Consider the following 14,758-nt stretch of genomic DNA (forward strand, 5'->3'; position numbering starts at 1 on the left):
CACCCCTACCACTGGCAACACACCCAGCAGCGGTCCTGGGGGCAGAGTCCAGGAAGCAGGGGCTGTAGAAGGGATGGGAGGGGGTAGAGGTGGCTGCTTCACTGGGGGTGAGACAGGTTCGCCCTCCCCAGCCATCTTCACAAACACTTGCCCGAGCTTGTTGACAAGGATGATTTTGGATGTGGCGGGGGTGGGGGGCTCAGGGGCAGGGCCCAGGCTCAACACCCGGACCCCTGGAGCCCCAGGGAGCCAGGCAAACGTCCGAGTGGGGTCAGCTGGGCTAGGGGGTAGGCCCTGGGAAGGCTGGCTGCCATTGGCCAGGGGAGGTGCTGGGGGGAGTGGCTCCTCTCTGGGCCCAGCACCTCCCTCCCCAGGCCCTCCTAGGTTCTTCAACACAAAATCCACAATTTCTGATGGCAAGTCCTCAGGAGGTCGGCTTCTGTCCCCTGCAGCCCCGATGACCCCAGCCCGGCCTACTCCTGGCCCTGAAGGAGGCGTCCCCTGGCCCCGAGGCTGCTGGACTGCCTCTGCCTCGCTGTCTGTGCCGTCATCCACTCCATCCAGCTGTTCGATGCGGGGGGCTCCAGGGAGGGCACCAGGGGCCAGGGCAGGGCCAGACACCACAGTCACAGGGAAGTGGACATAGCGGGGGGTAGGGCTAGCCTCCTCCTCTGAGCTGTCCCCTGGACCCCCATGGCTGCTCCCCACTGCCCCTGCAGCCACAATCTCTTCCTGGAAGGGCTCAGTCCCCAGCAGGCTGGCCGCAAAGTCCAGGTCAGCAGCACTCAGTCCTGACACCACCTCCATGTCCTCAAAGTCTGGGCCCAGGTCTTCGGGGGGTGGTGGAGGAGATGGGGCTGGGCCAGGGGGAGCCAGCTCCCCTGAGGTAGGTGTGAGGGCTCTAATGACTGAGGTAGGAGGGGGCACCCTGAGCTGTGGGGAGGTTCTGAGAGGGGGAGAGGCCCGCCGTGATGGTGGCAGCCTTGGGGCCAGGGGGCTGGGACGACGAGAACGTCTGGGGGGAGCTGGAAAGTCCAGGTCTCCCACCGTGGGGATGTGGTGGGTCAGAGAAGATGGACTTCCTGTGGGAGGGAAGGGTCAGTGTCAGCCACAAGCTCCTGCCTCATCCACCCACCGCTCTCCCCAACACTTCCAGGTACTCACCAGGGGAGGGCAGGGGTCCAAAGGAGACACCCCCCAAGGGCCTCCGGGATGGTGAGTAGTTGGGCACTTTGATTCGAGCCCCTGAGAAGGAGCGGGGGGCTGAAGGAGGGGCACTGCTTAGATCTGGCCGATGTGGGGGGTCCAGGTTCTGAACAGGTGAGTGGTGCTCAGGAGCTCCAGGGATAAGGGCATCTGTATCTGGTGGGGGGTCCACATGATCTGGGGTTTCTAAAAGGCAGGAGAACGGCATTAGGAACAGCAAAGGCTCTTTGTCAAAGCCTCTCTTTACATACCCTCCCTTCGTTTGAGCCAGCCGAGGCTTCTCTGCCCCCGCCCAATGGTCGGTCACAACGTGCACTGGTTCCCAGTCATCACCCAGGTTCCATACCCCTCTGTGGCTTCTTTAAAACTTCCACACACACCTGGGTCAGGGTCCCTCTGTAACTCCTCCTCACTCATGTCTGCCATCTCCCCCATTCCTGGCTGCCTACTGTTCTCTGACTCAGGCCCCTCATGCCACGAGGGGCACTGCCCGCTCTCCAGCAGGGCCAGTCCTACCACTTTCTCACCTGTGCTGTGCATCCCTGCCACATCAAACGCATCTGCCTCATGATGGCGCTTGGGGCTCCCCATTACCTGGCTCCACCCAATCTGTGAGAACAAATCTCTTCCACCTCCTCCCAACACACTCCCCTGCTTCCAGCCAGGATGGCTGCACCCTCCTCCCCTCTCTATTTCATGTCATTCCCCGACCTGGCACAAACCCCTTTCCTGCAAACACAATCCGAATCTCTTCTTTCTCCCTTTCAGCCCACCTCTCCTTTTGCCGATCTCTAAGCCCAATCTTTGAGGTGTGCCATCCAGAGCTTGGCTACACCCCTCGGCACTGTTATGGCTATGAGGGGATCAATTTGGTTTGAATCCTGATTCCAGCACTGTGTTAAGTGGAGAGCAACTCCCCTTTTTAAGCTGCAGTGCAGCAGAGCTTGCAGCTTCCTTGTAGGGCTGTGGGGAGCACCATGGGAGCACATAACCCCAAGTCAGGTGGCTGTAAACACGCCTTATGTTTGTCCAGAAGCTGCCACCCTCATCACCCTCTGAACCATAAGCAAGTAGCACGGTGATCTTCCTCTCACCTGCAAAATGCTGAGCACAATCCCTAGCACATAATGCACAGCCACTAAGCTATCAGTTACTACTTCCTAATACACAGGTAGACAACAGACAAATAGAAGAAGAGCAAAAAACCTAGGGTTTCTTTAGGGGAGAGGGAAATTGGGTTGGTGGAAAATCATTTGCAGAGGGCAGCATTCAGGGAAGGAAATGAGGGAGTTCCAACACCCATACCTGAGGAAGGGGCAGGGCTGTGCACAATGGTCTGGTTCTCCTCTGCTGCCTCCAGGTGAACTGGCTCTTCCCTTGGACCCCATGGCCGATACTCCAGAATACGACACCGATACCAGCAGCGCCGCCGAGCATCCACTGTGCTCCAGTACAGACGGGAGCACCTGTCAGGTTGGTGTGTGGGTCAAGAGAGTCAGGACAATCTGGGAAATGGGATCCAGTCCTGAAGTCCTTCAACCCCACCCAGGCCCCCTGGGCTGCTCACTGGTAGCCAATGGGGAAGAGCCGTCCCTCGCAGTCTGAGAGATCAGACAGGGTACCCAAGGAGTCAATTCGGATGGAACCTATAGTGCAAAGAAGTGATCAGAACAGTGGGGCCAGGCAGAGTCAGGAAGACCAGGGTACAGAGCAAGAGGCTTACCAATGAGCACATTGATGGCATCAGGTTCGAGCCCCGTCAAGAACTTTCGCTTAAAGTTGATGCCCTCAAAGTCCACATAGACTCGGCGGAGAACATCAAACCCATCAGGGGTCACAATCTCCTGGGAGGTGGGTAGCAAACGGGATTGTTGGATTGATGGGGGGCAAGGAAGCTGTGAGGGAAGGCTCTGGACACAGGGACTGGACAGTTGGGGACCTGGCTCACGTATTAAAGAAAATAAGGAGGACACCAAGAGGTAGCTGGGGACGGCGCTGAGGAGCTAAAGGGGTCTATGAGTGGAAAGGGAAGACAGAGCAGTGTGGAGCTGTCTCTCCCATGGTCCTGACTCACTTTGCCATCCAGCAGGTCTGTGTGTTTCTGGCAGAAAACTTTCTTGTCGTCCTGGAAGATGCAATAGCTGGCCCGGGCACACATGAAGTGGAAGTTGCTGAGGCAGGAGGAAAGGCAGCAGCCCACCGTGGCTCCAGGCTTCAGGCAGAGCTCACAGCGCTGCGGGTGGAAGGGGCTGCTGAGGGGAGAAGCCAGTGACCGAGACCAGGGTCTGACGCTCAGCATCACTGCCTGTGAGACTCTGCTTGGGCCCCTGTCTAGCCCAGCACCTCGCGTAGCAAAGGCACTCACCAAACATAACCTCTTCCCTAGATGTATCCAATGCCAGGTGCATATCAAAACTATTTCAAATTTTCTGAAGCAGCGTGTTGCAGTAGAGAGAAAAATAACAACAGCTAACGCTTACTTAGCAGCATTTACCATCTTTCTCACACCATTTCTTAAAGACTTATTTCAGTAATCTCTATATCCAACATGGGGCTCAGACTCATGACCCCGAGATTAAGAGTTGCACGCTCTTCTGACTTAGCCAGGCAGATGTCCCTCTCACACCATTTTAACGCGAAACCTGTATCATTTCATTTAATCTTTACTTCCCACCCCCAAGTAGATATCCCCTATGTCTCATTTCCTGACCCCGAGGCATTCTACAGCACCTGACTCAGGTCCCACACTGGTGAGGAGAGGTTCTAAGTCAGTCAATACCTCATCTCATAGGGACACAGTAAGAGCCAAATGCCATACTGTAAAGAAAGCATCCAGCACAGGTTGAATCAACAGAAGGTCTTCCAACTTTTAATCTCCCAGACTTTAAGCCCAAATGGGGAGGGGTCCCAAATAGGGGGGAGCCGCTATTGCTGCAGCACCAGAGTCTTGGGACAACCAAAAAACGATACCCAGGACCAGCACTGAAAGGACACATTGGGGTAGGGACTGAAACAAGAGCTGTCTCCCCTGCATGGGGGCCCTACCTGAGACCCCAGGGCTGCCCACCTCTCTAGGCCCGGGCTCTCACCATCTGCCTCCCTCGAGCTACAGCAGCATGCACGTTTTTGAGGGAGCCATCATTTTCCTCAAACACTTCAGCTGACCAAATGGCACAGTTGACATGTGTCCATTCATTCTGCCCAATGTATAGGAGCCGTCCTGCCTCCTGGGGGCAGAGGAGAAATGGTGTGAGGGGAGGCCCCAGGGACTAAGCCCCACAACCTGGGGCTTCACAAGGTAGCCCTCACCTTAGAGTCCGCATCACCATATTTGAGGCAGAGTGCACACTGACGGGGGTCCTCCAGGTGTGAGAAAGCAGCTGGATCCTTGCCCTGAAAAGCTGGAAGGAGTGTGGGAAGGGAGGTCCCAGGATCAGGACCTAGAGCTTGTCCCACCAAATCAGGGGTCCCGGCTTCAGCCCCATTTCCCAGTACCTGCTGAGGGGTCCCCTGGAGGCTGCCCTGATTCTGGGGTCTCTGGCTCCTGCTGCCTCCACTGAGCGTAGACATGGTCCAAGGACGGGGGCAACACGGCATTGGGAAGAACTCCGCTGTGGACAGGCAGGGTCAGCACCTGACATGTCTAACATGGGTGGCCACCCAAATCTTAGCCTAAACATGCCATGACAGACTTGGTCCTCTCTCCACATGGCATTTCTCCCAGTCTCCCAAATGTGACACGTGAAACGCTGTTCTGCATGCCTGTAATGCTCTTTTTCCACATCTCAGCTCAGATGTCATCTCTTCTGGAAAGTCTTAGGCCCTAGGCCCCTTCTCTGGGCTCTCATAGTAGCCCCCTGGGCTTTCCCATCACCACCCTGACAATCTGGCTCATCAGGCATTGATGTGCCTGCTCAACCCCCACCCCCACCAAACATGGCTTACTCACTGCTGTCCCCAACACTACCTTGTACAAAGTAGAAACAAAGTGGGCTAACTGCACAATCCGAGTTTTTGCTGGCCTAGAATCTGAGGACGCTCCTCCTGGTTCCACCACCCTCTAGATGCTAACTCTTCCTCGTCCATTCTCAGCCCACACTGACCCTGGACTCCCAGGCGCCCTTGCTTTTGCCCTCATCCCGTAGATCCCCTCCTGCTACCCAGCCTTGCTCACTTTGGCAGCCGGGTACTCCGTCGCCAGTACTTGGGGTCATGGGCGTCGAACCAGCCGAACGCAGACTCTAGCAGCTGGGGAGTGGGTTAACAAAATGAGAAGAACTGGCTTCCCCAGGCAAGTTGCTGGGGGCAGGGTCTGAAGGACCCACTCTCTCTTCCCCACTTCCACTCAAGCCACCCTACAGGCTTTCCCCAAAGTTCTCACCTTCAGTAGGAGCCCCTTCATCTGGCCTCCAGCCCGGCGCTCTGGGGTCTCTCCTTCTTCCGAGTGCCTCATCAGGATGGCCACCATGTCCTCCATAAAGCTGTGCTGTAAGGGAGCTTGTCAGATCAGAGCCCCCACCCCGGCCCGAACCCCCCTCCTCCTGACACCCACCTGTTCCTCTGTGTCCCACTCACCACGGACTTGTAGTGGCCTTCCTCAAAGCGCCGACTCACGGCTTGCAGATCACAGGGCCCTGGGTGCAGCTGCTTTCCAGCCTGCCCACACTGCAGAGACAGGAAGTCAGCAGGGCTGGTGCTGGGCCTGGCCCCACCCCGTCCTACCTCCCGAGCCCCCCAGACCTGAGTGCACAGCAGCAGTGGGCCCGCCACTTTGGAGCTCAGTAGGCCCTGGAGCACCTGGCGTAGGCCCCCCTGCAGGGCCCCACTCAGGGCCTCTCGCCAGCGGGGGTGTGTGGCTCCTGCACATGGTCCGCAGGTATATAGCACAGAGTCTGGCAGCCCAGAAAGGATCTCGTAGTCTTCATCTAAAACAGCCAAGGTAGGACAGGAGAGAATGGTTTGGGAGATGTGAGGGCTGGCTCTCGGCAGCCCCTAGAGATTGCCAAGGACATTTAGCCCACTTGTCCCATGAGTGCCTGTGCTATGGGTAGGACAGGAACCTCCCAGGGCTGAGGCAGCAGCCCAGGCACTCTGCCTGCTCACCCGAGAGTCCCTCGCACTTGGCATGCACCCAGTGGTCACACTGTGCGCACTGCATCATCTTGCTCTCATAGTCGTTGTCTTCATAGCAGCGTGTGCAGATTGGGCAGAAATTTCCTGCAAAAGAGAAAAGAAAAGGGCAAGTCATAGGGGCTGGACCACTACCTGTCCCTTAGAGGTCCTCTCTGGGGCCACCACCTCTTAGCTGCCGTAAGGGCTGCCTCTACTATGCCCCATCTTGGGTCCCTACTATTCTCAAAACGCTGGCTGATGGGGCGCCTGGGTGGCTGTCGGTTGAGCGTCCGACTTCGGTTCAGGTCATGATTTCACCGTTCGCGGGCTCGAGCCCTCCGTCGGGCTCTGTACTGACAGCCAGCTCAGAGCCTGGAGGCTGTTTCAGATTCTGTGTCTCCCTCTCCCTCTGACTCTCCCCTGCCCACGCTGTCTCTCTCTCTCTCTCAGGAAAAAAAAAAAACGCTGGCTGAGGATAAGGCCTCTTTTAACCCTGTGGCCTCACAAAGAACCTTGCTAAATATGTTGCCTGAGCAAAAGGGGAAAGCCCAGGTTTTCAAAGTGCTCAGTAGAGTCTTGAAGACCCAGGAGGCAGGTCAGGGACCACTACAACAATGGGGTCTAGGCCCCCCACTGCCATTGCCCTCAGAGAAACTGTGTCCCTCTATCTCAGGTACTGGATAGGCTTCTGTGGAGAGTACCCTGAATGAAAGAAAGGTTCCATGGCTAGAAGAGGATGCAAAGCCACTAGAAAAACACTTCGGTCTTGCCTGTCTAGGAGCCTGGCCCACTGCCCGGTGTTCCCCAGGGCCCAGGTCCCCTGACAGGTTCCCACCTTTCTCATAGAGCTGGGTGCACCTGGGGCAGAGGCTGTAATCTCCAGACCACTCGACGTCCCAGTTCTTGCCTGGAGTCGCCCCACAGCTCTTACAGCGTACGCAGGCTGAGCAGATCTGGGGGGGCAGGGTGACGTTAGGGGAAGCAGCCTGGAGCAGTGTTGGGAGGTGAGGTGGGAGGAGGTGGGAAAAGAAGAAAGGATGGTAGGCAGGAGACAGATGAGGGGACAGGTAAGAGGAGAAAAGGTGAGCAAGAGAAGCAAAGAGAAAGGAGAGAGAGGAATGAAGCAGGGGAGACTGGCAGAGGGAGACAGGGAAGAGTGGAGATCAGGCAGGAACGGGGATTCTGAGCCCAGGACCATGGAATCCATGAGTCCCTGCAATCATTCTGTATAAAATCTGCACATAAGTCTTATTTATACGAAATACGGAAGAGAAAATGTCATTTATCAGATAAACTCTCACGGGGACCTCCGACATTTCCCTCCTCATGGAAGCCCTGGCCTGGAGCAAGTCTGGGGGTGGTAGCAGCCTTAATGAGAACTCCAAAGTGAGGGGTGCGGGCCTCATCTCTCACCCAGTGACGCCGTTTGCGTGTGGCCCGGGTTGGGTAGCTGGGCCCCAGGCAGGCTGGGTGATAAGCATGGCGGCAGCGCTCACACTCTAGGAGGTGCTGTTGGAAGTTTGAGAAAGACAACAATGGCAGAACCTACTGGCACAAGAACATCCCTCTCCTCCGTGCCTCCACCCACTCACACGGCTCCTGGGTCCAAACCTTGGATCCCCGGCCTTTGCGTCCACAGACGTGGCAAAACTTGCAGCGGCGGCAGCACCAGGTGTCATGATGTTGGGGCAGGGGCCGTTCGGCCTCCTCCAGACAGAATGGATGGAAAGGGTCACAGCACACTTGGCAGAACACCAGCTGGGGGTGGGGAGGGTGAACAGTGGGCACAGTGTGAGGCCAAGAGGCCAGGGGATGAGACCCTGCTGAGAGGGCCCAAGAAATCAGGCAGTGAGGGCCAATGGAGACCTGAGGGGCTGTGGAAAAAGGCGGGGATCCAACCTCATGCAGGCCTTTACTGGCACACAGTAAGCACACCATCGGCGGCCCCCCTGGCACGGACGTGAGCACGCTGAGGCCGCCCATCAGCCACACGTTCTCCAGGTCACAATCCTCCTGAGGGCAGAGAGGACACGGGGTCAGAGAGCAGTCAGGAACACAAGCGAAATCCACCTTTAAAGCCCTGGTTTCTCAGATAAAATCAAGTTTCTTCCAAACATAGTCCTTGAGACCCTCTCCCTCAATGCCATACCTTAAAATCCACACGGACCCGGTATACTCCATCAGGGGACTTCTGCTTTCCAGTCCAACCATTGGGAAAAGAAGTAAAGGGGCCAGGAGCCAGAGCATCCTAGGAAAGGCGGTGGTGGTCAGAAGGCCGCCAAGCCACGCCCTCTGCAGGCTTCCCCCCACACTGCCCTTTCCCCCAGCCTGCCCGGCCCAGTCTTTTGCCCAGATCCTACTTTGCCTTCTAGAAGGACAGGCCTGCCTTACCCCTCAGGACCTGTACTCTGCTGTGGACAACCCGCACTCAGGTAAGCCCGCTAACCCTGATTTGCTAGGAAGCTCCCGAAGGGCAGGAGCCGTGCCTTCCACGGGGCTCAGGGCTCTGGTGTGGGGCCTTGCTGACCTTGTCCAGGCGCCTTCGGGCCTTAAGCTGCAACACAGGCTGCAGGGTGGGTTTGCGGGGCCGGCTCTGCTCCTCAGGTTCTGGCACTGGTAGCTCTAGGCAGGACACAGAAATGTAGTGAGTTTCCCCCTTTTCCCTGCCCCATCCCATTCCCCTTTCTCCACAACCCCCTAATGTCACTTGGATCTCCAGGGCCATCTTTAACTAACCAAGATACAGCAGGATGACCTGTCTTAATAAGCTACTGAAAATCCCACGCACCAGTTCTCCTTCTCCACCCCAAACTACCTCCTTCCTTGCACTCACCTATGTTCTCTAACACACTGGTACAGCCCTGGGTCTGGGAACCCTGCCCCTTCTACACAAAGACACAGGGCTGACTGAAAGAGGAAGCAACGAGCAATTCGCACCATTCTCTCGGGGGGTCCGACGCCGGGGAGCAGGGGGACCCCCAGGCTCTGAGTCATCCGAGTCCTCGAAGATATCATAGGAGGGTCGCTGTTTGACGCAGCGCCGGGCTGACTTGCGCTGCAGTAGGAGGGAGTCCTGCTCCTCGGGCCCTGGGGGGGCCACCACCTCCTCCCGGGGCCCCCCAGCTCCCGCCCCCCGGCGTGGGCCTGGAGGACCAGGGGAGGCCTCAGGAGATTCATCGGAATCCCAGGGCAACAGCGTCTTCACTATCGTCCGGCCTGTGGGAACAGGGGACTTAGTAGGATCTGAGCTCAGCCAGGGACACGGGACACTGGGATGGAGAAAAGCCAAAAAGAAGTGGGGCAGAAGAGAACGAGTACGGGAGAGATATGAAAGCACACGACGGAATGACAACAAAGGTAGGAGACTGCAAAGATAACGGGAAGAGAACAAAGAAAACATGGTTTCCTCCACGCCACGGATCTAAACACGGTTGTATAAAGGAATATTCCTCAAACCGTTACCTTTTTTAGCCAATCGTTCCATCTTCCGAGCCTCTATCTTGTCACACTTCCGGTATCTGGGGAGGGGAGCAGCACGTCACCAGGGTAGGGGACTGGTGGTCTGGGGGAAGAGAGGAAGCTCTCCACAAGGATGCCAATCCCACTGCTCTGGCGGGGCAGGAGGCCTGGGAGACTGACAACCATGGGTGGGAACAGAGGCTCCGCCCTGGCTACTCACACACAGCACTGCTTCTTGGTGTTGGGGCCCCCAAACTTGGGCTTGTCCAGGCAGTTGACACAGGACCCACAGTCCTGCACACGCAGGCAGCCCCGACAGTGTCCACACCGTGCCATTCGCATCTTCTTGCCATGATGGGAGGGCAGAGAGCGCCGGGGCGTTTGGGCCAGGGTCCCTCCAGACCCTGCAGGCTCTGAGTCTCCCCCAGGGCCCGCTGACTCCGCCTTTCCCCGCCGAGACCGCGATGGGACACTCTCAGTCTCAGATGCTGACGATGTATCTAGCGTAACGGAGAGGAAGCAATGGAGCCCCAAAGCCACTAGGCTTTTTACCTAGATCCCATCTGACTGGTCCTCTGGTCTCCGCTGTCCCACAGTGCTCAGGTCCCTGGTGCCCCCGAATCTGCTCTAAGACCTAGCACTCCAACCCGCTTGCCACCTGCCCCAAGTGTCCAACTCAGCTCCCACTCCTATGCTCTTGGTGCATTTGCTCGCCCCCAAACTTGACACAGCTGTCAAATATTCCCACAATACACCCGCCCCTACCCTCCGTGGCGAGGTCCTGCCGATCCCGGAGAGGAAGAGCACTGAGGCGGGGGACGTCTTCGGGCACCATAGCCCGGGCCTGACCTAGGGCCACAGCAGCATGACGACAGACGTGTTTGATGCGGGGGCCTTGCACGGGGGACTCAGGGCCCTACAGGGGGAGAAAGAGGAATACATGTGGCAGTTGCCCCTTGTGCTCCTGCGACCAGCCTTCTTCAGAGGGCCTTCCTCCCACTTCATACCGACGGTCTCTCTCTCTTAGTTTCCATCGATTCATCTTCAGACCTGACAGAACCTCTATCTGAGAGTTGCTTGACAGTCCCCACGACTTCCTCCATCTGCCCTCCAGGGCTCGGCTGGTGGGGGTAATAAACAGGGTCACAGGCTGGAAAGTGAGGAAAGATAGGGCCAGGGGACACCATGGGGGAGGGACGGGGCCAGGGAAGGAATACAGGAAGCTGAGAGACAGCAAAGGACTGGCTCTGAGCATTCCCTGAGATACTGGAGATGACTGAGGAGGCAGGTAGTTAAGGAGAACTGAAAGAATCAAGGTTGGACGGTGGGTGCAGGAGCCTGGCCAAAGCACCATGCTCACCGGCATCAAAGACGCCACCTTCTGCTGCTGCTGCTGATCGATCTTGAACAGCTGCACCTTGGCTCTCTTGAGGAGGCTGAACATTTTCTCCTCCACACCAGACAGTGGTAAGGAACCCAAGCCTGCAATACGGGCCTTTTCCAGTGGTGGCGGCTGCTGTGGTGGTGGCTGTGGCTGCAGTTGTAACTGTGGCTGCTGTGGTGGTAATGCCTGGGGCAGCAACTGGGTTTGCAAGGCCTGTAGGGGCTGCTGTAGCTGAGCCTGAGGCTGCTGCCCATTGCTCAGAGGTGGCGCCCCAGGAAGGGGCACCTCGGCCTTAACAGGAGTGGCGACCACAGGGGCAAATCGAGGCAGGCTGAGGTGGTTGGTGCGGCCCACTGCCCGTGGCTCAGGCTCAGCTGGAGAGTCATCGGCAGGAGGCGGCTCTGGCTCAGGGGCTTCAGGGGCCCCAAGAGGAGTAGTAAGCACCGATTCGTAGATCTTCAGGTGGGCTTCACTTGGGGTAAACTGAGGCGCCCGAAGGAGCAGGGGCCTCCGGGATGGAGTGACAGGGGCAGGAAGTGGGGGTGGGGCCGGTGGAGGAGCAGGAGGCGGCGGGGGCAGTTCCCGGGTCAGTGAGGTCCAGCGAAACGTGGGTTCCCTTAGAATGGACCGTCTCTTTTCAGGAAGCGGGACTGGGGTAGAGGGGGGAGTTGGGGCACGTGGTGGAGAGGGAGCTGGTGCCGGTTCCGGGGGGGCGAGTGGGGAGGTGGCAACAGGAGGCCGCAGAGTAGGTGAGACTTCTACCTTTAGGGGCTTGGGGGGGTCTTCATCCATAAATCGCCGAGGTGTCTTGATGACACGGGAGGAGCGGGCACTCACCACGGGCATGATAAACTGCCGGATATTCTTCAGGAAGGTGGTACTTTTGGGGGCCACAGTGGGGCTGTCTTCCAGAGGGCCTCCCGTGGTGGTGCTGGGGGTTGGAGTGGGAGGAGTACCTTCTGGCACTGCCCGAGCAGCTTCTCGCTCTGCCCGCTGGCTGGGAGTCAGGGGAGGCCGGCCCCTCTTCCTGGAGCATGTAGCTGGAACCACTGGAGGAGGGGATTCTTCCTGCTCCTCTGGGACAGGAGGCGGTGGAGGCGATGGTGGGGGCAGAGGAGACACTGGCGGTGGTGGAGAACAAAGCGGGGATGAAGGAGATGTTGAGGGAGGAGGAAGGGGAGGAAGGGGAGGAAGGGGAGGAAGGGGTGGAGGGGGTGGAGGAGATGGAAGAGACGGAGGAGATGGAGGGGGTGGAGGGGCTGCATGGGAGGGAGGAGTCGAGGGTGGGGACGGCAGCTTCGCCTCTTCCTTTTCCTCCGCTAGCATCATCTCTTCTTCAGGTGCAGCTCTTTCTACCTTCTCTTCCCCCTCCTCCTTGCCTTTCTCCTCTTCTGTCTCCTTCTCGCCCTCCTCCTCCAGCTTTTGCTCTTTCCTCCAGCAGGGGCCCTCTCCCTGCCCAGATCCAACTCTTCCTTGGGGGGCATCCTGCCAGCTTTCCTCATGTTGATCTTGACCCTGACCTGATTCAAGTCCCAAGGACAACTGTCCCATCTTCACTTTTTTGGCCTTTGAAACAAACTTGATCACGAGAGGGAGCCCGCCTCGGCCTCGGCCTCTACCTCCACGGCCTCCTCGCCCAGACTGTCCTCCACGCTTAGGGGTCCCAGGTCCTGGGCCGGGCCCTTCCTTGCACTTCCAGCTGCCAGTTCGGTGTTTTACTGGAACCACAGGAGGTGGGGGCTCAGGTTTGGGGATTGTCACAGCTGCTTCTGCCACCACTACTGCTTGTTGCTTCTTCCTGCAGGGGCCTGCTGGCCGTCCTGGGGGCCGTCCCCGAGACCGACGCGGAGTGGAAGGCTCACATGCCCGGCCCCGGGGGGCTGGGGGTGCCTGGGCCCGCCGCAGAAGTTCAGTCAGTGCCTGTACCATCCGTTCTGTGCCTTCCTCACCCCGTTTCCGGGCAGGAGTCTTTGGGGGGGTAGGAGCAACATCTGCTAGGCGAGGAGGCGGAATGGGGGTCGTCTTATGCTTGCGGCCCCGACCTCGGGGGGCTCGACCTAAAAGGAGAATAGGTGTGGGGAGATGGGTCAAGCTGGCCCTGCAGACTGAAGAAGGCACTCCAGGAGGGCAAGGACTAAGTCTTACTTGTCTGTTGCCCCCACAGCCCAGCCTAGCTTGGGCTTTGAACACAGAACACACTCTGTAACTGATGGAGACTCTAGTTGAACAGGGAAGAGCTGACACAAAGAGCAAGAATAACATTCCTGTGAAACTATAGAGGTAGAGTTTCCCCATCACTCACCTCGCTGGGATCGGAGCGCAGAGCGCAGGGAACTGGGGGCCACATCTTCATCTGAATGAAAACCCTGAAACTCCTGATTTAGGGGACCAGAGGTGGAGGGGAGAAACAGCAGTCAGTGCCAAAGCCCTCGTTTCACCTGAGACTCAGGTACGGAGGTATATCCCCGGTTTCCCTCTTAACATAACCCTACCTATTTACAGAAAAACTTAAGGAACTGGAGAATGTGAGAAGAGCAGAAAACAGGGTCTCTCCCTAGGGATGGAGGCACGGGGTATTTTGATCCCCCATCCCCTGTGCCAGACCACACCAGCACAGCCACCAGTGGTTCACTGGCCCCAAAGGAACAGAACAGGGTCTTCCCAGGCCAGGAAGTACACGCTACCCTCAGATTCCCTCACCCTCTAACTCAGAAAACGGTGGGACTTGTTTACACACTCTCAGAATGTAGCTTCCTCCTGAATGAAAATGGGAACAGGGGCACCCAAGTCGGGAGTGTGTTTCAAATGCTTTACTGTAACAGGTTCTACTCGGAGCCCTCTGGTTACTACACGCTGTCGCGAGTAATACAACTCACACCTTCCTGACTTTTCTGAGAGGCCGAGGACAAATCCTGAGCTGAACTCAGACCTGCTAGAGTTCCCAGTCTCAGCCTTTATTCCATTTCTCTTCAATCTGTGCCCCTGAGAGGAAGCCTTCCATCACGCTACCATCTCTCCACCTCAGGAGAAAGAACTGGGGTACTGGGGAAAAACCAGTGATGTGTCAGAAATTATAAGGCGGAGCAGCCTACAGGCAAGAGCTCACCCAGAGAGCCCTAGCCTGGGTCCACTAAAGCCACGCTGCTGCTGTCAACCACCACTGGCTGGGCATGCAGTACCCAGAGTCGTCTCGCTCAAACCTCTACAGCCATAGCTTTGCCAACTACCAAGATCATCAGCCCAGGACACTTCAGCAGGATGTGCCTCGGGCCCAAGTGCCCAGCTGCAGCCCCGGCTTCTCTATGCACTTTCAGAGGCCTTTTACACCGACAGCTCCGTGCAGCCTGTCTCTTCCCAGTCCTATCTGCAGGGCCCCATCCCTCCGCAGGGACCCTGAGAACCTCGCTTCCCCCCGCCACCCCTCGGGGCGACCCAGACCCTCGGAAGCCCCCCGGCCTCCGCCCCGCCCGGCGTTGGGGACGCCTCCGACTGCCTCACCTCATCGTCGGATTCCTCGTCACTGCTCTCCTCAGGCACGCTGCCCCGGCTAGGGCCCCAGCCCCGGCCCCGGCCCCGGCCTCGGCCCCGCTGAGCACG

At 57.9% G+C, this 14,758-nt stretch overlaps 1 protein-coding gene across 1 annotated transcript in view; it reads right to left on the reverse strand.

The window, feature by feature from the left end:
- The window catches only part of KMT2B (lysine methyltransferase 2B), a gene marked incomplete at its 5' end in the record, with an annotated part of 20,164 nt that extends 5,412 nt beyond the window's left edge, over nt 1-14,752 (reverse strand). The window contains 28 exon segments of the mRNA XM_077773676.1: nt 1-1,082; nt 1,165-1,392; nt 2,512-2,672; nt 2,774-2,852; nt 2,930-3,050; nt 3,281-3,439; nt 4,296-4,433; nt 4,516-4,607; nt 4,702-4,817; nt 5,381-5,454; nt 5,588-5,692; nt 5,782-5,871; nt 5,947-6,131; nt 6,310-6,423; nt 7,154-7,271; nt 7,732-7,827; nt 7,930-8,076; nt 8,218-8,331; nt 8,468-8,566; nt 8,846-8,940; nt 9,256-9,534; nt 9,781-9,836; nt 9,998-10,277; nt 10,543-10,693; nt 10,785-10,898; nt 11,138-13,218; nt 13,464-13,536; nt 14,660-14,752. The exon segment at nt 1-1,082 is cut by the window's left edge and continues 8 nt beyond it. Of these exon segments, the coding sequence (XP_077629802.1) occupies nt 1-1,082; nt 1,165-1,392; nt 2,512-2,672; nt 2,774-2,852; nt 2,930-3,050; nt 3,281-3,439; nt 4,296-4,433; nt 4,516-4,607; nt 4,702-4,817; nt 5,381-5,454; nt 5,588-5,692; nt 5,782-5,871; nt 5,947-6,131; nt 6,310-6,423; nt 7,154-7,271; nt 7,732-7,827; nt 7,930-8,076; nt 8,218-8,331; nt 8,468-8,566; nt 8,846-8,940; nt 9,256-9,534; nt 9,781-9,836; nt 9,998-10,277; nt 10,543-10,693; nt 10,785-10,898; nt 11,138-13,218; nt 13,464-13,536; nt 14,660-14,752 (6,540 nt within the window).
- Nucleotides 14,753-14,758: the final 6 nt, after the last annotated feature.

Source organism: Crocuta crocuta, unplaced genomic scaffold (genome assembly GCF_008692635.1).
Source record: "Crocuta crocuta isolate KB4526 unplaced genomic scaffold, BGI_CrCroc_1.0 scaffold267, whole genome shotgun sequence".
NCBI classification, from domain to species: domain Eukaryota; kingdom Metazoa; phylum Chordata; class Mammalia; order Carnivora; family Hyaenidae; genus Crocuta; species Crocuta crocuta.